Source organism: Megalobrama amblycephala, linkage group LG10, assembly GCF_018812025.1.
Source record: "Megalobrama amblycephala isolate DHTTF-2021 linkage group LG10, ASM1881202v1, whole genome shotgun sequence".
Taxonomy (NCBI): Eukaryota; Metazoa; Chordata; class Actinopteri; order Cypriniformes; family Xenocyprididae; genus Megalobrama; species Megalobrama amblycephala.
Genome location: NC_063053.1, coordinates 2,842,501 through 2,855,000, shown reverse-complemented (window position 1 = coordinate 2,855,000; position 12,500 = coordinate 2,842,501). Strand labels below are relative to the sequence as shown.

Below are 12,500 nucleotides of genomic sequence, written 5' to 3'. Positions count from 1 at the left end.
TGATAAATGTCTTACCTTGTAGCTCTGTTGTGATTGGTCGGAAACGAAACACTCGTTAACTTCAGCTCTGGAGGCTTCCTAAAGCTCAGCGATTGGACACACCATATCAATCCGAGCGCGAGCCCGATGATGAAATATTGGAAGAGAACTAGTTATTCAACCAGATCCTTCATCGCAAGAACGACTTGAGCAGGACGTTTCTCAGTGATACACATACATTATGAGATGTTGCAACTGTAATTCCTCACCATCGGCATTAACAAGTGTACGTCCATCAACAAACCGATGTGTATGTTTCTAATTTATTGCGATGCACATGTGAGAACTGTATCATTAACAGTGCATACGTTAGCCGAGCACTAACGTGAACAACTGATGTAACATTAAACATATCTTGCTCCATCCTTTATCATGATTCAGAGTAGAAAGAACAGCAGACAATCTGCATTAATGGACACAGTTTTAGGTAACAGTGAGCCACAGATGAATTTAGCCGGTTAGCCGGAAAATATATGCATCAATAATTAATCATACTTACAGGTTGTGATTCTGAGTACTGTCCCATCTTTAATGCATAAGCATTTTGTAAATCCCATTTAGACCTCATGGAGATTTGAGAAGCAATCATTAAAAGGTTATTCTGCTGTTGTATCGATGTGGTAATTTTAACCACTGACTCTTCACATCCTCTTCCTTTGGAAGTGTTTACAAGAGAATTTGCTCTTGCAGAGCAGAAAACAGCGTCTTATCGACATGTAAACAACACGAACCAGCTATAGCATTTGAGGGCGGTTTAAGTTGTTTGTGGGCGGACAATGTAGAGCATGGGTGGGCATTAGGCAGATGTGTTACCCAGTGACATGTGGCCGTCACAGAAGTGGTGATTCGAATTCCTGACGACTCGTTTAAGCTGTTCAGAGTTGATTCTGTCTTTTGAGAGACAATAACTTTATTTATCATGCACTTTCGGCTTCACAACTTTGCAGATAGTTTACATTCACAAACAGCTGCATGAAAGGTAATATTCGAAAAATCATAATGAGGCACATTTTAATGCGGGTCACTGTGGTGTAGTTCGTTCATAACCTACGTTTAGCTTTTTATTTCTTCCGATTATTTTTCGGCTTCATTTGTGAAGATTATCATGATGAATAAAATGTGTAAGAATCATAAACTTTTGTTGGTCACAGTTCTTATAATTCAAAAGCCAGAATCTATTGGGTTTTTGTCGAGGGAACCAGGGTGATGCAAACGTACGGGTTGGCCTACAAAAATCCAGTATCACTGCAGCTCTCTATAGCAGTTTGATGCACACATCAAGTGACCAACCACAGCTTTTTTGGACTTAATATGTGGAAATGTGTTTAAATAACAATGCAGTGGATGCAAATTAGTAGATCCAAATTTCTGCCCTTGCAAAGGTACTAAATACTTGGGGTGTGATGAGATCTCGTGCCACAAGATTAAAATGTGATGAGATTTCTCGTCGAAGTGAAAAGCTGTCCACTGTCGTTTTGCTTTTTATAGAAATAAAAGCCATTTAATTCAGTTGGATAACAGTCGCTTCAGTCCTATCCAGCTCATCCAACAGGAGCAGCAGAGTCTTACGTATAGCAGAAGGAATCAGAGTTCACTGATCACGTGATGAGAAGACTGACAAGATCATGGCGGAGGATTCGTTGCACAACAGAGCTTAAGAGTCTGATAAATGTCTTATCTTGTAGAATTCATGCTCAGCACCACCGCTCACTATTCACAGAGTACGCATGATCACGAAAGCGAAAGTAAAACGCGAACGCGCATTCAAACGCGATTTCAATACCCTGCATTTTGAAAGCGGCTCCCTAATGCATGCAGATATCTCCCAAAATGAAAGCTATCTTAGGCTGGGCTGTGTAGTTGTAACCATCTCTTAGCTCTGTTTCATGCTTGAAGAGAAATTTGGTCTCTATTTTCACTTTGAATATTGAAAGAGTACTCTCATTATGGTTGCACTTATTGTTTGCACTTAAAGGTGCCATCGAACGTTTTTTTACAAGATGTAATATAAGTCTAAGGTGTCCCCTGAATGTGTCTGTGAAGTTTCAGCTCAAAATACCCCATAGATTTTTTTTTTAATTAATTTTTTTAACTGCCTATTTTGGGGCATCATTAAATATGCGCCGATTCAGGCTGCGGCCCCTTTAAATCACGCACTCCCTGCCCCCCCGAGCTCTCGACTATAATACAGTGCATAAACAAAGTTCACACAGCTAATATAACCCTCAAATGGATCTTTACAAAGTGATCGTCATGCATGCTTCATGCATACATCAGATCATGTGAGTATAGTATTTATTTGGATGTTTACATTTGATTCTGAATGAGTTTGATAGTGCTCCGTGGCTAAAGCTAACATTACACACTGTTGGAGAGATTTATAAAGAATGAAGTTGTGTTTATGAATTATACAGACTGCAAGTGTTTAAAAAATGAAAATAAGGACGGCTCTCTTGTCTCCGTGAATACAGTAATAAACGATGGTAACTTTAACCACATTTAACAGTACATTAGCAACATGCTAACAAAACATTTGGAAAGACAATTTACAAATATCACTAAAAATATCATGTTATCATGGATCATGTCAGTTATTATTGCTCCATCTGCCATTTTTCGCTATTGCTCTTCCTTGCTTACCTAGTCTGATGATTCAGCTGTGCACAGATCCAGACGTTAATACTGGCTGCCCTTGTGTAATGCCTTGAACATGAGCTGGCATATGCAAATATTGGGGGCGTACATATTAATGATCCCGACTGTTACGTAACAGTCGGTGTTATGTTGAGATTCGCCTGTTCTTCGGAGGTCTTTTAAACAAATGAGATTTATATAAGAAGGAGGAAACAATGGAGTTTGAAACTCACTGTATGTCATTTCCATGTACTGAACTCTTGTTATTTAACTATGCCAATATAAATTCAATTTTCCATTCGATGGCACCTTTAAGACTAAGAGAAAACTGTTTTTCATTTTTATTTATTCTGTTTTTATTTCTATGATCAATTTGTGAAAAGGAGTTCAGTTAGGAAGTCAAAAGTTGTAGAAGCTCATAATTCATGTACAGTTCTTAGGTCTGAAGAGACTCATAAAGGAGAGAAGAGTTTGTGGCAAAACCTTTTACAGTGCTTGAGTATTGTCTTTTACTGCATATGATAATTCATATTTCATCATTGAGGATTTCTTAAAAATACTGTGAAAATCTCGTCTCATCTTGTTCTTGTCAACTCAATCTCGTGTCTCGTCTCGTGAGCTAACTGTCTCATCACACCCCTACTAAATACTGATCATCACTGGTGTAATTGATGCAGTTCTGCTCATGGATGTCTAGTTTACCAATAAGTGCCTCAAAACTTTGAGTACCTTTCAGGGATTTGAAGCACTAATCTGGGAAACTTTGGTAGTTTAGTGCTTGTAATATGAAACTGGTACTTAGTGAACTTGCCAGATAGACAGAGTGCTTTCTAGTTTTGTATGCAACGTGGGCTGTGTGCGATCCGTTGTGTGTGTCTAAGACTTATCGTCCTGTGGAAAGGTTCAGATTAGTGATTGACTAAAACAGACCCTTATTATCATGTATATATGAGGCAGAGGAAGAACGTTGGTTGATAGAAAGAAGTCGGGTGTGCTTTAATATTTAACGCATTTTGGCTACTTTTCTGTGCCTGATAGTTTATCAGAGACTAATAGGGCGTGAAAGTGCATACACACTGCCATTTACTTGACTACAGTGACCCGTATCAGGAGTTGTATCACGTGAACTCAAGAGATCGATCTGTTCATCTCCCATCTCAATGGCAGTTCTTCAGCCACCATTTGAAACCAAACTACGCAATTTGCATGTTGCCATCTTTGCTCAATTCCATATATGTTTTTCCTTCCAGCTCTTATTGAAAGTGAACGATTTCTGGGTGTTTTGCCATTGCAAACTGTTGTCGGTATGAATAACTCTTAGGACTAGGACAGAGATCAATTATCGGTTGTTATCATGACATGCACAAGCTTTACTTCTCAGATGTGTATTTGTGTTGTGTGGATATTTCCGATTTGTACAAGTGCTGAGATTAAAACTAATTTCTATTTTGCTGACAAAATAGAGCAGGACCTTCTGAACATCTTGCTGCAGCTTTGATGTCTTATACTAGTCAGTATATTGTCTCTCTTTTGCAGTAGCTACATTTACATGGACACTTTTTGTTTCAGTGACGAATCCAAACATTTTACATGTTTACATGAACACTTGAAATCGAAATTGATGTTTTGACATGCACACATTGCACAAATATACAGAGTTTCCCGCTGTTGGCTCATACTAACCATCATCATGTCATCTTTTTTCTTTGTTTTAAAAAGTGGGCTTAATATTTATCTATTTCGGGTCCTAATTAGGACACGATGAGCACATGAAGATTTGTGCCGTGCTGCTTACATTTATCAAGTAGCAAAAATGCCAATTCCCGCATCCAAAACAAGCCATCTCTGGATGAGAGTCCGAAGCAAGGACTGCTGGGACGACATTCTCTTGCAGCATTTCACAGACGATGAGTGGAATGAGAATTTTAGAATGACACAGCAGTCATTTATGACACTATATTCAACAACAACAGCTTGTTCTGTGCGTCATGCTTCATAATGCCATTTCTACATCATTGCACATTTTGCAGAACTTTCCAGTTTCAGTTTTCAATCCGATCAAGTGTTTACATGTCCTATCGAACGGATTAGAAAAGGTTTAAACCACCCCTTACAATTCATTCCGATTGACGTGGTTACATGTGACTTTTTTTATTCCGACTGGACAACGATTACAAAGGGATTATTAGGGTCCATGTAAACGTGTGTTTCTTCTCTTAATAGTGACTTTATATCTTGCAATTGTAAATTGTACAATGCAATTTCTCATTATTTGGACGTTGCATTTCATAATTGCAACAAGACGCAGAGTTTTATTAGTTTTGGAGACACATTAATTAGTAAATGTTGACCAGTCTGTCTCTTTTAACAGGTATGACGAGTGGATCAAAGCTGATAAGATCGTCAGACCAGCCAATAAGAACGTCCCCAAAATAAAGCACCGCAAAAAAATAAAGGTACAGTCTGAAGTTTTTCTGTTTTTTGTTTTTTTTCCCTTATGAAAATGAGTCATGTGTGTTCAGCACATTTACACTGCCCTCCAAAAGCACCCCTGGCAAAGTGTGGTTTTGGACGATATCAGCATAATTCCTTATCATTTTTTGGTGCAAATGCATTAAAGCAACTTGACATTATCATTGAAGACCAGCAATAATAATTTTCATTTTGATTACATAATAATGGCAATATATACATGTCAAAGTCTGACATGCCCCTTTGCCAGCTGTGATGCTGGTTACTGGTTTAAACTTGGCCCAGGTTTGTAAAAGATTTTTGGGTCAGCACACCTTAATAGCTTCAACAATTGATTGCCAATTAAGTTTAGAATACAATGAACCAATCAGAACCCAGTTTAGGTCAGATAGCTGCTAATGAATATATTCTATGTGTAAACTGTTTATGTAATAAAATATGTTTTCATAGTTTGTGTTGTCCCTTATCAGTGCAAAATTATCACAAATTAAAAACGATTCATGCCAATATTGTCCAAAACCCCACTTTTCTAGGGCGTTTCCAAACTTTTAGAGGGCAGTGTATCACAGCCTGTAAATGTTTTAATTGAATGTAGGTGATTATAGCAATGAATGTTTGTATGTGTAATAATAAAAGTATTTTCTTTATAAAAAAATAAATCACACTTTTGAACGGTAGTGTATTCTTCATGTATATTCTTATTTAGAGGGGCTACACTGTCAATTTGTCCACTTTGTTTAATGACAGAATAAAGCAGAGCGAGAAAGAGACCGAATAGAGAGACTGACAGACAGAGAGGATCTTCCTTCATCCAGAAATCGCATCAATCGATTGTCCAAACCGAACTCTGGCAGTGATGTTTTCTCAAAGATGGATGAGTGTGGTGATAAGGGAAACCAGCAGGCGCCCGTCAAGCCCATAGAGATCACATCCATTCTCAACGGCCTCCCAGGTACCTTTATATTCTTGAGTGAAGGAGAAGTGTGCAATTTTTCAGTACTAAAAAGCATTGTTTAGGTCAGGCCCTGCCAAAATTAAGGTCATGCTATTCGATGAGTTGAATCAACTCCACAGCAACTACATCAATTTATCCACTAACCATTCAGAAACGTCCAGTTTCATTCTAAAAGTTGTAACTTCTTCCTGAGTCTCTCCATCAGTGTCGATTCCGGTTTGAACAATGTAAGGCTGAACACCGTTACTGACAATCCTCATTTTGGCTGCGTGAGATTCTCCAGCTTTGTTGTTGTTGAGCTGTTAAAGCTCCTCCCTCTTCTGGAAAGAGAGGGTCATCGGGCAGTCCTCATTGTTAAGCCCTGCACTAGTGTCTGAGAAATTGCACACTTCACCTTTAAGTTACTTGTTTCTAACAGGGTTCCCACAAGGATGAAAATCTATAACTCTGCATGAAAATTCATTGATCAGAAGGTGTGGGAACCCTTTGTTATGGTCTAATGTTACCATTGAGTTAATGTTTGATGTCCATCCCTCTGTTTCCCATAGGCTCAGAAAGCTCATCAGATGACAGTGAACGTGAAGAAGATGGTGACGCTGATCATGACGAAGACGATCATCCAGGAGGACGAGTAAGACTTCGGAAAGGAGGTCCTCCAGAGCACTGGGAGAGCGGAAGCCCGTCTGAAGGCTTCAAAGCTCCCACAGTAGTGGACGAGGAACCCACCGTTCAGGACTGCCCAGAATCGGGCAAGAGGAAGGGCCAGTTTGAGGTGGACGTGGAAGGGTCCAGCGGCAGAAGAAAAAAAGCAGAAGTTCTAGGCGAACGCAGCTTGAAAAGCCCAGCGAAAGGCAAAACTAGAAGCAGTAGAGGCGGCGATTGGCTACCAACTAGTTCGCCGAAAAAGTTGGAAGAACGAGGCCCGGTGGAGGATCGAGGCGAAAGCAGTTCTGAAGACGAAGCAACAGAACTTCAACCCAAGGAAGACCCAAAAGGGCATTCGAAATCCAAGAGCTCGCCTTCGAAGAAATACAACGGCGTTAAGGAAAAGAATAAAAGCGGACATTCAGGATTCTGGGAAATCCCAGAGAAAAGAGCCAAAATATCTGTAGGGATTGAGGAAAGGTCGCCCAGCTGTCGTACCAAAGGCCAGAAGGACGTTTGGTCCAGCATCCAAGTTCAGTGGCCCAAGAAGACTTTGAAAGAGCTGTTTTCAGACTCTGACACAGAGGCGGCCAACTCTCCTCCACCCGCGGTAACCGCTCCGGACGACGCGTGCACCGAACCCGCTCGGGACGAGGAGGAGATCGCAGAGGAGAAGCTGCAGGAGCATCCCAGCAGCGGCACCAACTCGGTCCTCAACACGCCTCCGACTACTCCCGAGTCGCCCGCCGTGGCCGAAGGACCCGCCGAGGTTCTGGCCGAGATCCGCGCGCCCTCGCCGCCCGCCGAGCTGCCCGCCAGTCCTCCAACCGTCTCTTTACCCGAAGGACCTCTGATTGAGGAGCGGGCAGGGGGGCGCAGCGAGTCCGACAGCAGCACAGTGGAGGTGGAGAGCTTAGGTGGAGAGATCCAGGAGATGCATCAGGAGGAGGGGGCAGGTTCCCCTTCCAAAGCCTTCGACGGCAACCTGTCCTGCAACAGTAACAGCAACTGCAGCCTGACGCTCAGCAACAGCAGCCAGCAGGAGAGCGAGCAGAAAGCCAAAGGTACAGAGTGTCCTTGTAGAAATTATATTGAAAACATGTTTGAAAGAAACCAATACTTTTATTCAGCTAGGATGCATTAACCCTTTAAGACCGGATGGAGCGCCTGCGCGCCCATTTGTGTGTCTCTCTTTAAGAGCCGATAAAAACTGAACCCATATAGGTAGCACAAAAATTCTTTTTGCATACATAACCAGAGACTTTACACGTTCAGATCAAGCCTCCAACATGCTTCTGTTGCATTGTTTTCACCCTCTAATGAGTCTGAGTAATATGCGTTTACAACAAAAACAGCACAGCCGCTAGCTGAATACAAATATGTAGATTTCACGTGCTCATAACTTCATGAAAAATGGCACATCATTATTTAAAGCAGATTCTCACGATTAAAATGAACTCAAAATCAATGTAATGTATTGCGTTGATCACAAGATATTACTCACAGAATGATTTAACATACTTGGCTAAAAACATGTCTCTCATCTTTCCGGGATGCAGTGTGTATCCAATGTTCCCGGACCCATCCATGTTCATTTTTCAATGTGGAATAACAAAAAATAGGTATCATCATAAAGCTTAGAATCTCATCTTTTTAATGCATCTAACCATTTTGAAAAACTCCTAACGAGTGCTGAGAAGTGCCTCTAAACCGGAGTTTGCCGCCCGAGGGCGCCATCTGGCTGCGAAAAAAATTAATAATTTATTCAACTATATGCTATCACCACAAAATTTGAACCAGATGCAGTTCACATGTAGGAGAGCATCACCAAAAAATAATCTTATTGCCTTCCTGAGTTATTCCATGTCAAATAAAAAAAAAAAAAAAAAATGAAAAATTCTATATATTTTTTGTCTTTTATCAGCAGTTTCTCAGCATGAAAATGTCCAAATGTAATTTATATTTTCTAAAGGTGTTAACTATCAAGTGATACCTACCTTTTGACTCTCCTTGCTACAGTTTTGAAGTTATGAGTCTTTACTTTTGTGTATGTTGCTCAGGAAAAAAAAAAAAAAGCCTTCAGGTCTTAAAGGGTTAATCTGATATTGTCTTATTCAGAATAAGGTCAATAATTAGATTACATAGTCAGTGAGGAATATCACTCGGTTTTGGAGTGTGAATGTTCACACACAACACATTTTTGCATTCGACTGCCTTTCACAGCATCTCTCACATCAAGTTTTTTCATTCCACTGCTCAAAGTCTCGTGTTTTTAAACACAAACCCGGTTATTTATTAGTTAATATGCTTATTAATATGTAATATAATTTGGATCTTGACTAGTTTTTAGTGCACATAAAAAATAAGGGTAACACTTTAGAATAACTCACACTATGAAGCATTAGTTAAGCATTAGTAAATAGTCAATTAATCATTTATAAAGCATTAATAGACATTAGTAAGCATTTTTAAATACAGCTATAAATGCTTTATTCTTGATTTATTAAGCATATCTATAATGAGTTTAATAATTGTATTTTCATACTTTATTAATGATCAATTTATCATTTCTAAATTATGTATTACATTATTCACAAACCAGTTATTTAGGTGCATAAGATCATTTAGGAAATGTAAGTAAATGATTAATAAAATATTTAAATGTACATTTATGCATCTTATTATTTAGACATATAGTATTAGTTACTCAGTGTGTTAATAAATGCTTTATTAACATATTCCTAGTGTGAAAACTATCTCGGTACTAACTTTAAAACATTAGAGAACAGCAGTGCAGAAGATCACTGAACCTTTAAATCTCATTTATAAAAGCTTTACAAAGCATAAATTGTCCTCACTTTTAGATGAGCTCACAAAAATAGTTAACTGACCACTTCTAAATGTTTTATAACTACTTGAATTATTCATGAATTACAGTAGATATGTATTAATAAAGCATTTATTAAGTAACTATTACTATATGTCTAAATAACAAGATGCATAATTGTACATTTAAATATTTTATTAATCATTTACTTACACTTCCTAAATGATCTTATGAACCACTGACAACTCCTAAATAACTGGTTTGTAAATAATGTAATACATAATTTAGAAATGATAAATTGATCATTAATAAAGTATGAAAATACAATTATTAAACACATTATAGATATGCTTATAAATCAAGAATAAAGCATTTATAGCTGTATTTATAAACTGCTTATTAATATCTATTAATGCTTTATAAATGATGAATTATCTATTTAATAATGCTTAACTAATACTTCATAGCGTGCAGTTATTATAAAGTGTTAACAAAATAAGTCAAAAGCCATTCCAAGAAATGATTTAGAAATGTCCCGTCTCACAGCCTCATCCAGTCAGAAGCGGCACAAAGAGTCTCAAGGCGGCGGAGCATCAAAGAAACACAAGCGGACTCATAAAAACCTGAGCTTACATCCCAAGAAGAACCGCAAACCAGGTACCAGAAATCAACATCTCATGCTTTTTATGTTTTTAGAGAGCTTCAGCACAAGAGCTTCAGTGAGATTTCTACAGAAACTCTTTCAGATGGTCAGTCCTGTATTCCTGCAGGGATGTGAACGTGCTCAAGTGTCTCGGCACATCCGTTTCTTGAGTGTGTTTATCATTGAGACAGTGTGGTGTCGTCTGGTAATCATCTGTAGGAGTTCGGTGACTTCAGTATTTCACTTTAAGTGATGCTTTTGTCTCCAAAATGAAGTTATGGTTTGCTAACACTCTTCTGCCAATAAAAACTGATGCTGCTTCAAATGTTTTTACACTCAAGTCCTCTTTAAAAGAAATGAACTAGAACCACTTTCACTTGATAAACTGTGGGAAAATATACCTATACATTAGAAATATATTTCTGCAGGTTTTTGTTGTTGTTGTTGTTTTCACTTTCAGTGAAAGTGAAAAAAACTGCAGAAATACATTACTATTGTAAAAAAAAAAAATCATAATATAATAATAACAATTGTGCTAATAGTTAATTAATAATTAAAGGTATTCTAATTTTTTTTTTAAATAAAGTAATAATAATTGCAATAACAACAATAATTGTGCTAATAATAATAAAGCTAATATTTTTAAATAATTTAAGTAATAATATTAATAGCAATAAAAACAATAATTGTGCTAATAATAATAATTTTATTAAATTAGTGTATTTGTATGATTTCATTACAATAAATAATTTTAAAATAAAAAGACAAACTAAACTAAAAACAAAAATAAATACTTTGTTGTAAAATTATTGGAATTATTTGATCAACTGCATTGATAGAAAGTCTGGTTGGCTGAAAAAGACCATTGAGATTGACCTACATTTACTATTTACTTGAAGTTAATATTTCAATAATTGAATAAATAACATAAAATATTTAATCTTGTTTTATTTTGACTTTTTATTTTTAATATTTTTAATAATGTTAATATTTATTTCAATGATAGTTATCATACAAATGTAAAAATAACTATTAAAAATAATATAAGAAGAAGAAGAAGAATTTTTTATACAATAGTAATATATTTCTACCATTTTTTTCACCTCCACTGCATTGATAAAAGGTCTGTTTGGCTGAAAACTGAAGGAAAGCCATTGAGTTTGACCTAAAATATTTACTTGAAGTACCTCCTTGAAATGAATATTCCAATAATTTTACAACAAATAAAATATTTAATTTTGTTTTTTGTTTAGTTTGTCTTTTTACTTTAAAATGATTTTTTGTAATGAAATTATTATTATTATTATTATTAACACAAGTATTGTTGTTATTGCTGTTATTATTACTTTAATTATTTACAAAATATTTAAAATTAATTACTAGCTTTAATTATTATAATTTTATTATTATTAGCACAATTATTATTGGTATTGCTATTATTATTATTATTATTATTTATTAAAAAAAATAAAATTAATTATTAGCTTTATTAATTAACTATTAGCACAATTGATGTTGTTGTTGTTGTTATTATTATTGTTATATTTCTGCATTTTTTTCCCCACTTTCACTTCACTGGTAGAAGGTCTAGTTGAGGTTTTTAACATGGTTTTTCAATAATTTAATAATAAATAAAATAAAACAACAAAATGTTTAATTTTTTGTTTAATTTTGACTTTTATTTTAAAATTATTTACATTATTAATTATTATTAATAATGTAAATAATTATTAATTATTAAAGCATAAAAATGTAAAATGAACTATTAATGAGTTTTTATTATAGTTGCACAAATCCCAGTTTTTAGAAAGCTTGTTAAGTGTTTTTCTTTCACACAGACTAAAACTGAAGACGACTAGTTTATTAAAGTCAAACTCAATCATTCATTAATATGCCCGTCTGAAATGTTGAATGCAGCATATAATCTCTGAGGACAGTCCAGTAACGCTCAGTGTTTGTGTGCAGCTCACAGCAGTGACAGTGAGGACCAGTCCATCGGCGACAGCACTGCCAAATCCCCCTCGTCCAAGAGCAGCAGCGACCTGAAGTCCAGCCGGACGCCCCCCTCAGGCCACAGGTACCAGAAGCACGGCGAGCCGGAGCATTCCCACAGCCGAGACCAGCACGGCAGGACCAAGTGGACGTTCCAGATGTGTAAGTGATGGAAACGGCAGGATTCGTGCTCTGTTTGATAAGCATTGAATGTCTGACGTGGATTCCCTTTCTTTCGCTCCCATTCATCCAGCGGACCTGGAAAAGATGAGCAGTCTAGAGCGGATAGCATT

The 12,500-nt window shown here is 36.9% G+C and overlaps 1 protein-coding gene across 5 annotated transcripts in view; it reads left to right on the top strand.

Annotated features, from left to right (window-relative positions):
- The window catches only part of arid4b (AT-rich interaction domain 4B), a 91,540-nt gene that overhangs the window by 76,593 nt on the left and 2,447 nt on the right, over window positions 1-12,500 (top strand). For all 5 annotated transcript variants that reach the window (XM_048203953.1, XM_048203956.1, XM_048203955.1 and 2 more), the window contains 6 exons: window positions 5,045-5,129; window positions 5,893-6,097; window positions 6,649-7,809; window positions 10,119-10,229; window positions 12,181-12,369; window positions 12,461-12,500. The exon at window positions 12,461-12,500 is cut by the window's right edge and continues 107 nt beyond it. In XM_048203953.1, the coding sequence (XP_048059910.1) occupies window positions 5,045-5,129; window positions 5,893-6,097; window positions 6,649-7,809; window positions 10,119-10,229; window positions 12,181-12,369; window positions 12,461-12,500 (1,791 nt within the window). The remainder of the gene's footprint in view (window positions 1-5,044; window positions 5,130-5,892; window positions 6,098-6,648; window positions 7,810-10,118; window positions 10,230-12,180; window positions 12,370-12,460) is intronic.